At 40.0% G+C, this 15,069-nt stretch overlaps 1 protein-coding gene and 1 long non-coding RNA gene across 3 annotated transcripts in view; one reads left to right on the top strand and one right to left on the bottom strand.

Annotated features, from left to right (window-relative positions):
• Window positions 1–3,837, bottom strand: part of CNTLN (centlein) — a 331,003-nt gene extending 327,166 nt beyond the window's left edge. For both annotated transcript variants that reach the window (XM_072841469.1, XM_072841470.1), the window contains exon 1: window positions 3,306–3,837. In XM_072841469.1, the coding sequence (XP_072697570.1) occupies window positions 3,306–3,665 (360 nt within the window). In that variant the 5' untranslated portion in view covers window positions 3,666–3,837. The remainder of the gene's footprint in view (window positions 1–3,305) is intronic.
• A 25-nt stretch (window positions 3,838–3,862) lies between these two features.
• The window catches only part of LOC140641486 (uncharacterized), a 42,241-nt gene continuing 31,034 nt past the window's right edge, over window positions 3,863–15,069 (top strand). Inside the window, exon 1 of the long non-coding RNA XR_012038012.1 lies at window positions 3,863–4,020. This is a non-coding gene — a long non-coding RNA (uncharacterized lncRNA). The remainder of the gene's footprint in view (window positions 4,021–15,069) is intronic.

The following is a 15,069-nucleotide window of genomic DNA, read 5'->3' as shown; positions in this document are numbered from 1 at the left end:
CTGTAATCAAGACAGTGCTGGCACAAAAACAGATACACAGATCAATGGAACAGAAGAAGCCAGAAATGGACCCTCAACCCTATGGTCAACTCATCTTCAAAAAAGCAGGAAAGAATATCCAACTGGAAAAAAGATGGTCTCTTCAACAAATGGTGTTGAGAAAATTGGACAGCCACATGCAGAATGAAACTGGACCATTCTCTTACACCATACACAAAGATAAACTCAAAATGGATGAAAGATCTAAATATGGAACAAAAAATAGAACTGGCTGAGTTCACTAGTCATATAATCTTAATTCCAACATCACATGCTACATTAAACTTAGTTTCATCACTAAAGTTGAAGTAATAAACATCTATATCATTTATTTTTTATATTTCATTTTTTAAGTAAACTCTATGTCTAAACCAGGGATTGACCTCTCACCACCTGGAGATCAAGAACTGCATGCTCTACCAACTGATCCAGCCAGGTATCAACATATATTTCATTTAAATGCCCTAAATAATTTTTAACCTGAAATTGGTTTATAGGGTTAGTGAATACTTTCAGTTGCTACTGAAAAAGGAAATAAGTTTTGATATACATACATGCGTCACAAACAAATATATATGTATACGTGTATTACACATACATAGCATTACTTCCCTTCTGGTATTCTAACAGAATGGTGGTGAAATGGTGATAAATGTACATATATACATACTTGTAATACCCTAAACTGCAAATAGAACACATTCTTGAAATTCATGATCAAAATTAAGAGTATGGTGAAGCTTGGTTCGAAATCAATGAATAAGGCATAAATGCCGTGAACTTAAAATTGTCCTTTGAAGCACCCTTGAAATTTCATTAGGAAAAAGCTACATTGGGAAGCTAATGTCTTATCCTCAGTAGGTCCAATACAGACAGCTTTTCTCCCCACACTGAAGTTAGTTAATCATGTTTTCTTCAGCTAAGCACTATGTATAAGTTGCTTGCTAGTTTGGAGCCTACGAAAAACAATTAATATTACAATCACATAAGAATTGGATGAGAAACACTTTGAACTGAGATTCTTCTTTACATGCTTATTCTAAGTAATTCCAATGGGGTAAAATTGAACATGGAACCACTCAAACTTTCAATTCCCCACAAAGTACGTATAATTGAATTCCTGTAAGCTAAATGTGGAAAAAGAACCAACTAACCTGTATGAAGCTACTATTTATGACCAGAGACTAATTTGCAGGATTCTTTTCCCCCAAACTGTACTTTGGATCCATTACTGTGTCAAACTAATCTAGTAGAATTTAAAAGAAAAAGCAGAGTCCATGACAGACAGTTAAAGTGAATACTCTTTCTGAAAACCTAGGTATGTGTATGTGTGCCTACTTATTAGGTTAAGACAAAATGAATTTATTTTGGGTTACAATTTTTGAAAGGTTTGAAAAACAGGGTTAATACTATGTATTCTTGGGTAATTACATGTTCTACTCACTTCTAGCTGAGTGAGTAGAACAAATAAAAAAGGTCTAAAAGTGAGTGTTTAATTATATAAATGCTTTTTTAATAAAATAATTGGGACTTCAATTATTATTTCTCCCAAGTTTCTCCAAGAGCATGAGTGGGGTTTGACCACAGTTTTGAATGGGATACTGCCAATCCCATCTCATATTACTGGAATGCCTATGATCATCTAACAGTGTCAATATTAGAAAAATCTCAAGAACCATCATTCTAGCCTAATTATGACCATCTCTTTTCTTACATCCACCTAGAGTACTTTAATCATTTTTCTAGTCCATATGTTTTAAAGTCACAGGGGCCCACACTGTATTTGAAATTCCATTTTTAAATAACAGGGAATGGGATGGGGGGGAGGATCAGTGGGCTGTTTACAACAGAGTAATTTCCTCAATCAAGTCATAAAAAGTATCTCAGCTCCTTAGTCAGTTGTAACTGGGATAAATAGAGAAAGGAAAGGGGAAGAGTACAGAAGATATGAGCAAATAGCATCTTAGATTAGGACTAGTCAAAGTAACAAAAGCCTCTATCATGGGTTAATATCTTTATCCAAGTGTGTACAGGACAAAATGCTTCAGTTCACTGGTGTCTCTTATTTGTTCCTTTGCTCCTCATCCAATGAAGAACAGGAAGTGGGAAAATTAAAAAGCAGCACACACATAGCATTTCCCCAGCCTGTTTGAGCAAAGGCATATTCAATTTGAACAAAGTTGTCTTGGTTGTTTTAAAGCCTTGACTCAATCAGAAAGGACCTACGGGGGGGGGGGGGGGTGGCAAAAGAATCCAATAGAACAAACTATGAGAGAGAACGAATTTCTTGAATTTGTACTATTCTAAACTGGTGATACTGTTCATAAAGTTACCTTTGTGGTTAGCGGTTCCTAACTGGTTCTATCTTGGAGACAGTGACTAAAAGATTTATTGTTGAGTGAATCTCCAACACTGACATCGCCCAACCCTGTCTAAAGGCTCTGGTAAAATAAGAGGAGAGAGAATGCTGAAGATGCAAAACTAAAATAAAACCTAATCTCCTCAAACATGAGCGCAGTCAAGCCATCTTTAATCACTCTACAAACAGCAGCCAAAATAAATTAACATAATTGATTTAGTAAATGCTTCTCCCTGACAAGATGATGTGAAAATCAAATATTTCAAGCGCTATAGAAATAGTATAGCTGGTTAATAAACATGAAGCATCATCTGTTACGCGTGAAAAGTTCTCGGCCTAAGATTCCCCCCAAAATTACTGGTCTGTGTTTACCACTTAGGTTTCACCTACGTCAACTTAAGAACAAGCGTGGGTTTGAAAATGAGAAACACGCTCCCTCGTGGATGGGTTTTTTGTTTTAACAGACGTGTTGTCAACTTTTCCCGTTCAACATTCCAACTTGTGGACTGCGTGGAACTCCTCCTCCAAGTGCCACTGAACAGCCCGGCCCGAGCACTCGGGGGAGGGGGAGGGGCGGGGCCGGGGCGACGCGACTGCACGGTTTGGGGGCGTCCCAGCGAGGAAGCCCAGACCCGGGGCCCCGCGGCGACCCCCGCCCCGCCCGGCGGGTCCGAGCGGCTCGCCGGGCTGGGTGTGGACTCCGGGAGGGAGCGACGCCGGCGGAGGTGGGTGGGTCCCGAGCCCGCGCAGCTGCACAGCGCAGCACAGCAGCAGCGGCGCAGCCTGAGGCCGCGGCAGAGGGGCGCGCCTCCCCCGCCTCCCCCCGCCCGCCCCCGGCCCCGGCCCCGGCCCCGGCCCCGGCCCCCGCCCCGCCGTGCAGCGGGGAGCCCGGCGGCCACCTCGATACCTGACACAGGGCCAGCTCCTCCTTTAGGCTGCTCAGCTCTTCCTCCAGCAGCTGCGTCCGGGTCACCATCGCCTCCTCTACCGAGATGCCCTCCAGCCGCTTGGACCCCGCGGGCGAGCTGAGGAGGGGAGCCTGAGCCGGAGCTGCCCGCCGGGGCCCTCGCCGGCCCCCTGACCCTTCCTCGCCCCGCCAGCATATATCGTTCTTGTCCACGACGCCCTCCCGCACGGCGCTCGCCAGACCCGAGGCCTCGCTGCGCACTGCGTGTGCCACAGCTCCCCGCCCAACACGTGGGGACCAGAGGCCCAACTGTCGCGCTGGGGGCGGAGGGAGCGGCGAGGGCGGCGAGCGCGCCGCCATGGCCGCGGCTGCTAACGGGTCAAGTTCCCTCTTGGAAACTCCACCTCCCCTTCCCCATCCCGGCGAGCCCGAACCTCCGAGCCGCGCATGCGCGCGCCTTTTCCCGCCTTGGCGCTCGGGGTCTCGCGCCCGCGGGTCCTGGCCGGCTTCGCGCGGGCCGCGCGCTCGGCGCCAGCGCGACACTGCGCACGCGCCGTGGCCCCCGGGGTCAGGCCTGTCCCCCCGCGCGCGCCCCGGGGCGGCCCCTGCCCCCCGAGCCTGGGGTTCCCCGCGCCACGCCTTCCCGCCACTTAGCGCCTAGTTTACCTCCCACCTCTGCAAGTCTTCCCGGACAAGCCCCAAATGATCCTTAACTGTAAGTTCCGCCGCCTTCGAGGCCCCTGCCAACTCGTTTGTCACGTTTCATTGACCGCCCTGGAGTGTTAGTTACTCCGCTAATCTCTCCAGCGCGGTTGTGAGCTCCTTGAGGATCCAGGGAGTGAGTTTTACACTTAAGTGTTTTCTTCACACCCTTTAGCAAAACTGCTTTTAGGTACAGCTGACCTCCAGCTAGCCTACTGACGTCGGGGAGATGTGGAAAGCCCTGTGCTGAGCTGGGACTGCCCGGCGGGCGGCTTTCCCATCTGAATTAGGATCCTTTGCGCACTCTCTGTCTTTGGTTTTGCAAGAGTTATGATTTCCTTTGAGTTTCTTTGGCAGCTTCTTTATGCAGTTGGCTGAATATCAGAGCGAGTGTGACCTACACTGCCCCACGGTTTGGGTCCTTGGACCAACTTGACATCAGTAATTCTGGGCTTGGTTAAAGAAACTAGAGCAGCTTTCTTTCCTCCTCTTTCTCCATGTCCCTTTTCTATTTTTTCTTCCTTCCTTCCTGCCTTCTTTATAAACTTCAAATAGGCAATCGCCTATTTTTTTCTTTGCTATGTCGACACGTCCTACTTGTTGGATCCACGTTGAGCTAGCACTAGAGTTCTACCAAAAGCTGAATTGCTCTCTTCTGCAAAAAGGGTTCCAGAAAACAGAGAGCTGAGACGGGGGAAGGAGGACTGTGGAAGTAGGGAGGTGACCCCTTTAACTGACGACCTCTTCATGGAAACAAAAGTACCACTTTGTGCCAGAATTTGGTCAGCAAGTCAAAAGACACCCTCTCAATTAGAATCCTGCTAAGGCAAGATGAGTGGGCTTCCTTCCCACCCAAGGTAAACACCTCACAAAAATTTATAGAAGATATGCTTAGAGAAAGTACACAAAAGCCTGTCTTAGAAGTAACTCCCATACTGAACATTTCCTATATGCTGGGCCCAGGGCTAAATACTTTTCATATATGTACTTATTCCTTTCTTACATCATGTTAAAACAGACATTATTCCCACTTTACTAGGGAGAAAGCTAAGACTTGAGAGATTGCTATACCCTACCTGAAGTCCCACATCTGGTATTAGAAAAGTTGGAATATGGATCCACTTAACTCTAAAACTTGTCTCTGATCCCTACCCTTACTCCGTACCTGTCATTTGAAATACAGCATTATGCCTGAGCATGTGAGAGTTCACAGGGTTTAAGACTAGGAATTCTAATCACGTAGTTCACAAGGTCGTCACGAAATCAATATGAATGCACATTCTTAATGGCTATCTGTTGTTGACTCAAAAGGGCATCGTTTCATCCAGTTATAGAAAGATTCCTTTGAAAAACAATGAAATCCATTCTATTATGTACAATGAATATATATACTTATATACCTGACTCAAAAGAAGAAGAATATCCTGAATCTATGACTAGGTAGACAATTTTTTTCTTTTTCTTTTTTGGATGACAAAATACAGACAACATAAAAATGTACCATTATAACCATTTAAAGTGGCTACAAATAAAATGTCTTTGAGTATATTCAGAGTCTTAGGCAGCCATCATCACTATCTAGTTTCAGAACATTTTCACCCCCACCAAACCAAAACCCCATATCCATTATTCACTCCCCATTTACACTACGCATCTCACCCCTCAGGCTCCAGGTAACCACCAACCTGCATTCTGTCTCTATGGATTTGCTTCTTCTGAATATTTCATGCAAAGGGAACCATAACATGTGGCCTTTTATGTCTGCTTTTTCACCTAACATTGTTCTATCCATTCATCCATTTCACCTAACATTGTTCTCAAGTTTCATCCATGTATCAGTACTTCATTTTCTTTTACCCAAATAATCTTCCATTATATGAATATACCACAATGTGTTTATCCATTCATCCTCCTTGGATATTTGGGTTTTCCATCTTTGCCTATTGTGAATAGAGCTGCTATGAACATTTACATACAAGTTATTTTTTGAACACCTGTTCTCAGTTATGTTTTATCTATACCTGGGAGTGGAATTGCTGAGTCATATAGTAATTCTATGTTTAACTTACTGAGGAACTACCAAACTTTTCCACAGCAGCTGCACCATTTTACATTCCCACCAACAACGTAGGAGAGTTCCAAATTTTCCACATCCTCACCAACACTTGTTATTTTCCCTTTTCTATGGCCATACTAGTGGATGTGAAGTGGTTTCTCATTATGGCTTTGATTTATTTTCCTAATGACTAATGACATTGACCACCGTTCCATGTACTTTTTGGACATTTATCTTTTTTGAAGAAATGTTAATTCAAGTCCTTTGTCCATTTTTTAATTGAGTTGTTTTTTATTGTTGAATTATAAAGATTCTTTACTGATGGACAATTTTTAAGCATAAAAAAATCGCACATTTTCTGAAGGTACATAGGGAGTTCTTGTATTATTAGTGAAAATGACACAAACGTGAAATACTGAATATTAACATTTGTAACTCAGAAAAATAAGCTAAAGATCTGTAATACTACCTGAATAAAAATATCCAAACCAAACAACGTCTCTCCTGTGCAATTCTTTGCACAATCATTTAAAAGTGATGATGCCTGTTCCACAGAAATTAATAATAAAATCTGCTAGGATGAAATATATTAGAATATAGAAACACATAATTCTCTCCGTATCATCATTGTATAGTTGCAATGTTGTGGAAAAGAAGGGAAATGTGCAAATTAGTATGGTATTTAAATTGTATCTCTCGTTTTAATTTTAAAAATTCACTTCTAACTTCTATTTAAGAAATGTATTAGCAGTTTCTCAGCCTTAATAGTTCTTTGTTTCCAGAAAGAATGCCAAATTTTAAGACATATTTACTTCTCCTTTACAGATACGGTATAATCTTTATTTGGTCAGCAGGATTTAATTATTAAATTTTAAACCACTAAAAAAATAATTGATTAATTATTTTTTTAAAAACCCACTACTGGGTACTGACAAGACTTTAAATATCACAGATTCCTTTCATATCATTTTGAAATTTATCTCAATGTTTAGGGTTTTGCTAAACAATTCAAATCAAGAATAGCCTGCTGCCCATCCCTTCAACGTTAAACTAGAAACCCACATGCTGAATGCGCCAATGTGACACTTGAATCAGCAGCAGACATCTTATCAATCTAATATGAACAAATTGCAGTCCAGGAGTTAGTCAAAGTAAACCACAAAAATTGTGTTGCTGTGCTTACAATTACTACAATTTTGTTTGAGCAATTCCTGGCAACTATTGATTCCCTGATCAGTCTGAGAGTACTCTAGGTTGAGAACACACGTATTCAAAGATGACATCCACTCTTCCAGTTGCCCCATGTGATTTTCACACAGTTCAAAAATGATGACCTTACAGAGCTATGACAGCAGAACTTCATTTTTCATTTTCATCTTTAGTGATTATATAAAAATTCAAAATTATTTAAATAATTGTCTTTTTTCCCTAATAATAGGCTTTCCTAAAATTATCTCCATTGAATCCTAACTCCTATGGGTATCGTTCTGGGAAAACAAACAAACCAACCTGGACATTCTAGGCTTGAATAACTTTCTCAGTCTATTTAGCTCAGCAAAATTTGAAATACAATTTCAAAATCCCCTAGGAGTTCAATTGATTTAATATATAGGGTTGCCTAGTTTCAGCTTATTGTTTTAACATATGACCAATGTCAGACAACATTCTCCCTTTTTGGCCTTATTATCTGTATTTCAGTCTTCTCCTCCTAATAGATGAGATGGTAGATCCATACTCTTGGGTATTCCTTACACTCAAAGCAATATTGTGAAAATATTCCGGCTCTTCCATCTCTTTTGTTGTTCTGGTTTCACCTGAAACATGAAGGACTGCTTCCATTGCCAGTAACCTGGCTTGACATCTCTGTCTTGATGACACTCACCTATTCCCTGTTACAGTGGCCATATGCTACTATTGCACACATGCATATACACACACACACACATTGGCAATACTTTTGCAATACTGTGATTTATAATAAAAATATATATATTTGATCTTTGTCCCTTTCCCTATTTCTGGTACAGAACTCCTAAAACTTTTAGAATTTCCTAAACGATGAAAACCTAAAGGTGCATTTTTCTATTTTAATAACTTTTGGAGTGGAGGCTAAGAATGGGGGCTGCTTTCCGGTGAAGCCAACCATGTGATTAGAGGGTTAGACATTTCAGACTGTGATCCCCTACTTGCTTGGCAAGGTGATCCCGCAGCGTCTCAATGGGAAGTTGATGGCAACACAGATCAGATTCTTGGTTAAATAGAGTTAAATATTAGAATAAATATTAGAATAGTTAAAATAGAGACTAATTATAAAGGTCAGGGTAGGATGGAGAGAAAGCACAAGTGATAGGGCAGTACCTCAAGGCTAATCAAAGGGTGGGAGATGTTATTACCCTAAACCTAAAGAGGTGAGGGGAATGGTACCAGTTAGTGGTACCAAGAGACAGAGAAAAATGTGTACAGAGAGTTGCCTGGTGAGGAGCACAGACCCACGAGACAGGAACCAGGGAAACCAATAATCAAACTTCCCTACTTTCCCTTATGCCCATTTCCTATGCTCCCTGCTGGGTAAACTCAGCCAGTTGTTACAGGACAGCCCAGCAGGACACAGAGCAGGATAGGAAAACATCAAGAGACAATCTGGAGGGACAAACAGAAGGTATCTGGCTCAAGAGTCCAATATAGTCTAATAAGTAACAAAGGGGACACACTCCAACTAGCATTCTGTTATACACAATGTATGATTTAAAGTAACATCTCTTATGTTGTTCTCATAACAGCGGGTTGTACATTACAACTTACAAGTCCTTAAAGGAGAAAAAGGTAAATCTCATGTTATAAAGAGGAAACGAAATCCAAGCAAGAGTTAGGTAGAGTTCAGGACTTGTGAACAGAAAAACACCAAAGGGAATGTATCTACTTTCTTTACTGCTTTCACATTCTATATTAAAACTCAGTTTCTAGAAATTCAAGGCCAGTCTGTCTAATTAAACTAATACACACACACACAACACACACACACACACACACACACACACACATCTCAAGATAATATTCAATTTGCATTTTGAATCTATTTTATATTTTGCATCACTCTTATCACCTTACCATTCTCACATTTTATACACATATGTTTTATTTATATCACTAAATAGATTGTAAAATCCTAGAAGGCAGAAGATGCTTCTGTTTTTTTCTGCATCCCTTTCTATATACCTATCACAATGCCCTCAAGTAGGAAGCATATGAGAAATGTCTCTCAACTAGCTCCCTATAAGCCACAGAAACTCTTGCCTCAACAATTACCAGACATTCCCTGTGGTCCTTAATAATATCACATTGGACATTGTTTTGTTATGAACAAGGAATATTTTTATGAATTATGTGCTATTGAAGTAAATAGATCACATGCATGGTAAACTACTACTATTGAGGAGAAATGAGATTGTTAAACCATGGACAAAATGGTTCCTGGTGCCACTAGCATTTCTTTTTCTTAAGTGATGCTTCCTGATATAGCAAAATGCCATAGGAATAAAAGAAGAAAGAAAGGGAGAAAAGTGCAATCAATTTTGGGACCCCTTGCCAGAACACTGTTCAGTCATTCCTTCATCTTTTCAACAAATATGTATTGAACACTACTAGGAACAGAGCAATGAACAGTCACAATCCCAGCTTTGTGTAGCTTGTATTCTAGTAGAAGAAAACACATAATAAATAAATAAATATACTTATTAATTAGTAAAAAGTTATTTAAACAGAAATAAACCAAGGGGAGAAAAAAGAGATGATAGTGATTGGACGCCATTTTAAGTAGAATGGTCAGCGAAAGAAAGCATTTCTAATAAGGAGTGCTTCAGCAAATGATAATTACTTGGATTAAATGTAAAGCACACCATCCACCTATCTGGGAGACTATCAGACCACAGGGAATTGAAAGTATAAACAAAAAGCAAAAGCTTTTGAGTGAAATCTGAATTCCACAATTCCTCGTGGGGGGAGACATCTGCACAAACTGTCTCCTAGGAAGTATTTATCTTGGAACCCCAAAGAAACCCATTCCCAAGTGGATAAAAGTAACCACATGAGCAGGGAACAAGTTTTGCAATCTACAGATCAACATCAAAATTGAAGTGGCTTTTACAAATCGTTTGGTAAGAGTCACGAAGAAATATCTTCTGTCTCTCCAGAAATATTCCTTGGAGAAATCATTTGAAATAGATAATACTAAACAACATTAATGAAATAAGAAAGGAGGTGATCTGGAGGGAACAATAGTTACTCACAGATATCCCATGTTGTTTGGAGGTTTACAATCAAAACAAAGAGCTTTTCAAATAATGGTACCTAGGTCCCATCTCCAGAGATGTTTAATGGATGTGGTGTGGGGACAAAATATTGCTGTTTTTAAAGTTCCCCAGATGAGTCTAACATGAAGCCAGGATTGAGAATCACTGAGTTAAATTGTTTAAAAAAAAAAAAAAAAGGTTTAGAATTACTTCTGAAAAAAAAAAAAAAAGAACTACTTCTGAAATGCAACAGACATCTCACAATTATTCGAAGTGAGACAGATTATGTATAAAGTATCTACTATGTGCTAGAGCTTAGGGTTGGAAATACAGACAAGAAAAGGCAAACCCATCCCAACCTTCATGGAACTCAAATGGAGAAAGGCAACTGACAGAGAACTAAACAACTTTAAAAAAAAAAATCTATATAGTGTGATAAGCGCTACAAAGTAAAGAAAGTGTGATAAGATAGAGAATGTCTGAATAGTCTTTCCTGCTCCTCGAATATTAGTTGACCGTAGAGTTGAGGGCCCATTTCTGGGTTCTCTATTCAGCTCCATCCATCTATGTGTCTGTTTTTTTGTGCCAGTACCACACTGTCTTGATGATCACAGCTTTGTAGTACAACTTGAAATCCGGCATTGTGATGCCCCCAGATATGATTTTCTTTTTCAATATTCCCCTGAATTTCGGGGTCTTTTCTGATTCCACACGAATCTTAAGGTTATTTGTTCCAACTCTCTGAACAAAGTCCAGGGTATTTAGATAGGGATTGCATTGAACGTGTAGATTGCCCTGGGTAGCATTGACATTTTCACAATATAAATTCTGCCAATCCATGATCATGGAATATTTTTCCATCTCTTTGTGTCTTCCTCAATTTCTTTCAGAAGTGTTCTGTAGTTTTTAGGGTATAGATCCTTTACCTCTTTGGTTAGGTTTATTCCTAGGTATCTTATGCTTTTGGGTGCAATTATAAATGGGATCGAATCCTTAATTTCTCTTTCTTCAGTCTCATCGTTAGTGTATAGAAATGCCACTGATTTCTGGGCATTGATTTTGTATCCTGCCACACTGCCGAATTGCTGTATCAGTTCTAGCAATCTTGGGGTGGAAAAAGGACAGTCTCTTCAATAAATCGTGTTGGGAAAATTGGACAGCCACATGCAGAAGAATGAAACTAGACCATTCTCTTACATCAGACACAAAGATAAACTCAAAATGGATGAAAGATCTAACTGAGAGCAAGAATCCATCAAAATCCTAGAGGAGAACACAGGCAACACCCCTTTTTAAACTTGGCCACAGCAACTTTCTTGCAAGATACATCTATGAAGGCAAGGGAAACAAAAGCAAAAATGAACTATTGGGACTTCATCAAGATAAAAAGCTTCTGCACAGCAAAAGAAACAGTCAACAAAACTAAGACAACCTACAGAATGGGAGAAGACATTTGTAAATGACATATCAGATAAAGGGCTTGTATCCAAGATTTATAAAGAACTGATTAGGGATCCCTGGGTGGCACAGCGGTTTGGCGCCTGCCTTTGGCCCAGGGCGCGATCCTGGAGACCCAGGATCGAATACAACATCGGGCTCCCGGTGCATGGAGCCTGCTTCTCCCTCTGCCTGTGTCTCTGCCTCTCTCTCTCTCTCTCTCTGTGACTATCATAAAAAAATAAAAATTTTTAAAAAAAAGAACTGATTAAACTCAACAGCAAAGAAACAAACAACCCAATCCATTCAGAAAGTTAAGGGTGCAAATGGCAAGACAAAAGCCCTGAGATACAAAGTTGCTTGGCGTGTTCTAAATAGGAGAGGAGGCAAGTATGAGTGCAGTTAGAGAAAGTGAAAGAAAATGTGGTGTAAGATGAAGGAATACATTTGGATTTTATTCTAAGACTAATAGGAAACTATTGAAGGATTTTAAGCAGAGATACAATTTCACTACACTAATGGGAGACCACTCTGCTTTAGGGAGAATAGATTGTGAGGTTAGAAAAAGGAGAATTGAAGCAGGAAGACCTGTGTCAGCGAAAGATAATGGCGGCATGAACCAAAATATCTGCAGGGGGAAGAGTAGGATATGGTGGAATTAGGATGTATTTTAAAGATTGAGCCAACAGGATTTACCGATAGATCAGAAGTGGAACAAGAAGGAAAGGAAGGGATCCAGGCAGACTTTCAGGTTTTTGGATTACATATCTGAATACTCTGAGGTACTGAAATGATTGTTAGAGGAACAGGTCTAGAAGCAGGAAATCAAAAGTTCTATTTGGGACTTACTGCATTGAAAATGCCTGGAAGATATCCAGTTAAGGATATTGGGCAGGCAAATAAACATGCAAATTTGAAATTCTCGGCAGAGATTTTCAGGTCAAAATATACATTTGGGAGTCATCAGCATGACTGGTAACATATGTAGAATTTATTGGTATATAGGAGGTAAGTAAATATGCATGAAGCACATGATGTCCTGAAGGAAAGTCACCAAGGCCTCTTCTCTTTGGAGATTTGACATTATTTTAGATCCTATGGCTTGAGATGGTCTTGATTAAGGCCCAATGGCAAGAAAGGTCCCATCACAGAAGAACAGTCTGAACTGATAATCTCAGGCTCAATACTAGAACAGAAGTGTCTGTAGAGTAAGAGCCATTCTGACACAGCACATGGCTAATAGTGAAGGTTCAACCTGACTCCTGTTGCTGAGCCATTTGCGACAATGGCTGAGCAGATAGATGAATGTAAACCAAAGAGCTACCAACTTGGAAGTCCATTGCAATTGTTCTTAATCCAGCAAAAGACAGAGTATGGGATCCTCCTCTCGTGTAGAGGATGAGTATGGCCCATGCAGTGTTCTGTACTAGCAAGGGCACCATTTCCACTTCAGAAAAGAAAACTGCATCAAACCATGCAGGTTCAGTTCTCAACCACAGATAAGGCTGCAACAAAAGTAATGACCACTGGAAATTAGAACCTTTAAAATCCTGAGGAGATTCACCAGTCCTCTCCTTCTCTAGCTGCTGGGATCAGAATGAATGTCTTAGTCACAGACTTTAGGCAACTAAAAGGAAAGCCCCGAGGTGGAGACTGGACACGTTGCTAATTGAGAAGTCGGGGTCTTGAATATTTAATTTATTTATTATAAGGATAAATGATTTTATTTGTACCTCAAAGTAGTGAGGGGCTTCACACTAAATATATAAATATAGAAGTTTATGTATATCTCTTTTTTTAAAGATTTTATTTATTTATTCATGAGAGACACAGAGAGAGAGAGAGGCAGAGACAGAGGCAGAGGGAGAAGCAGGCTCCATGCAGGGAGCCGGACACGGGACTAAATCCCAGGTCTCCAGGATCAGGCCCTGGGCTGAAGGCAGCACTAAACCACTGAGCCACCCAGGGATCCCCAATGTATATCTTTTTTAAGGCTATTGAGGCAATATGATTTAGTAGTAGGTAGGAGTTTAGATCTGAATGTGAAGCATGGATTTATCACCCATGAATTATTTGACCTTGGGAACCAAGGTCTGATTTGACGTTGACCCTTAAAATGAGAATTAAAATAATTTCATGAAATAATATAAGGATCAAGTGAAATAACAGAGGTAAAGCACTACTTTACCTACAGTACCTCTTCCATAGCAAAAGCTCAATAAAGATTTGTTTTCATTAACCTCTTATCAAGCATTATCAAGCTATTTACTCTATTTAAATTCACCTTGTTAGATTCACCCCATTGTTTTTCATTCATTTTGAATTCTACTCTACTCAGCTTCATGCCAGCTGATAATTTGATAAATTGCATCATTTGTGTTCTCATATAAATATTTTTTTAATTTATAGAACAGAGCTTCTAGGTCACATTAATTTCTTCCTTTCCTGAATATATATATATATATATATATATATATATATATATATATATATACACAATCCCATCCAATTATAGTTCTTGATTTTGCTCTAGGTATTTCATATGCCTTCATTTTATCTCCCTAACTAAACTGCAATTTCTTAAGGATAAGGATTAGATCTTAATCTTCTTTTTAATTGTCCTACCATATCTTGAACAGTATTAGGCATATAGGAACCAAAACACACATATTTATTTATGTAAAGATGGTTTTGAGCAGATTTGCACACAAATATTATTTTCTCCTTTTGGCTTATTGGTCCCTAGAAATGTAATACACATACACTTATAAAATCCTATCTGTGCACCATAATTTCTCTGTGAATAGAATTCTTTTTAAAATACTAAACTAGACCAGGCAATCTTTAAAGTCCTTTTCTGGCCTAAAAATCTCTGACACTTTTTAAAAGTATTTAATTTATTTATTCATGAGAGACAGAGAGAGAGAGAGGCAGGGGCACAGGCAGAGGGAGAAGCAGGATCCCTGTGGGGAGCCCGATGTGGGACTCGATCCCAGGACTCTAGGGTCATGCCCTGAGCCTGAGCTGAAGGCAGATGCTAAAGCACTGAGCCACCCAGGTATCCCTAAAAATTTCTGATAGTATTAAACAAAAATGATGGCACACTTAAAAATTTCCAAAGATAATGAATAATCCATTAATTCATTTATTCAACAAATCTGTGTTGAAGGCATACTATGTGCCAGGCATTCATCTAGATGCTAGGAAAACAGCAGTGAACAGAGTAATGTCTCTAACCCCATGGAGACTTCATTCCAAAGGATTCACTTTATTAAAATCT

Source organism: Canis lupus, chromosome 10, assembly GCF_048164855.1.
Source record: "Canis lupus baileyi chromosome 10, mCanLup2.hap1, whole genome shotgun sequence".
Taxonomy (NCBI): domain Eukaryota; kingdom Metazoa; phylum Chordata; class Mammalia; order Carnivora; family Canidae; genus Canis; species Canis lupus.
Note: the sequence above shows the minus strand (reverse complement) of the source record. Positions and strands in the feature narration are given on the sequence as shown.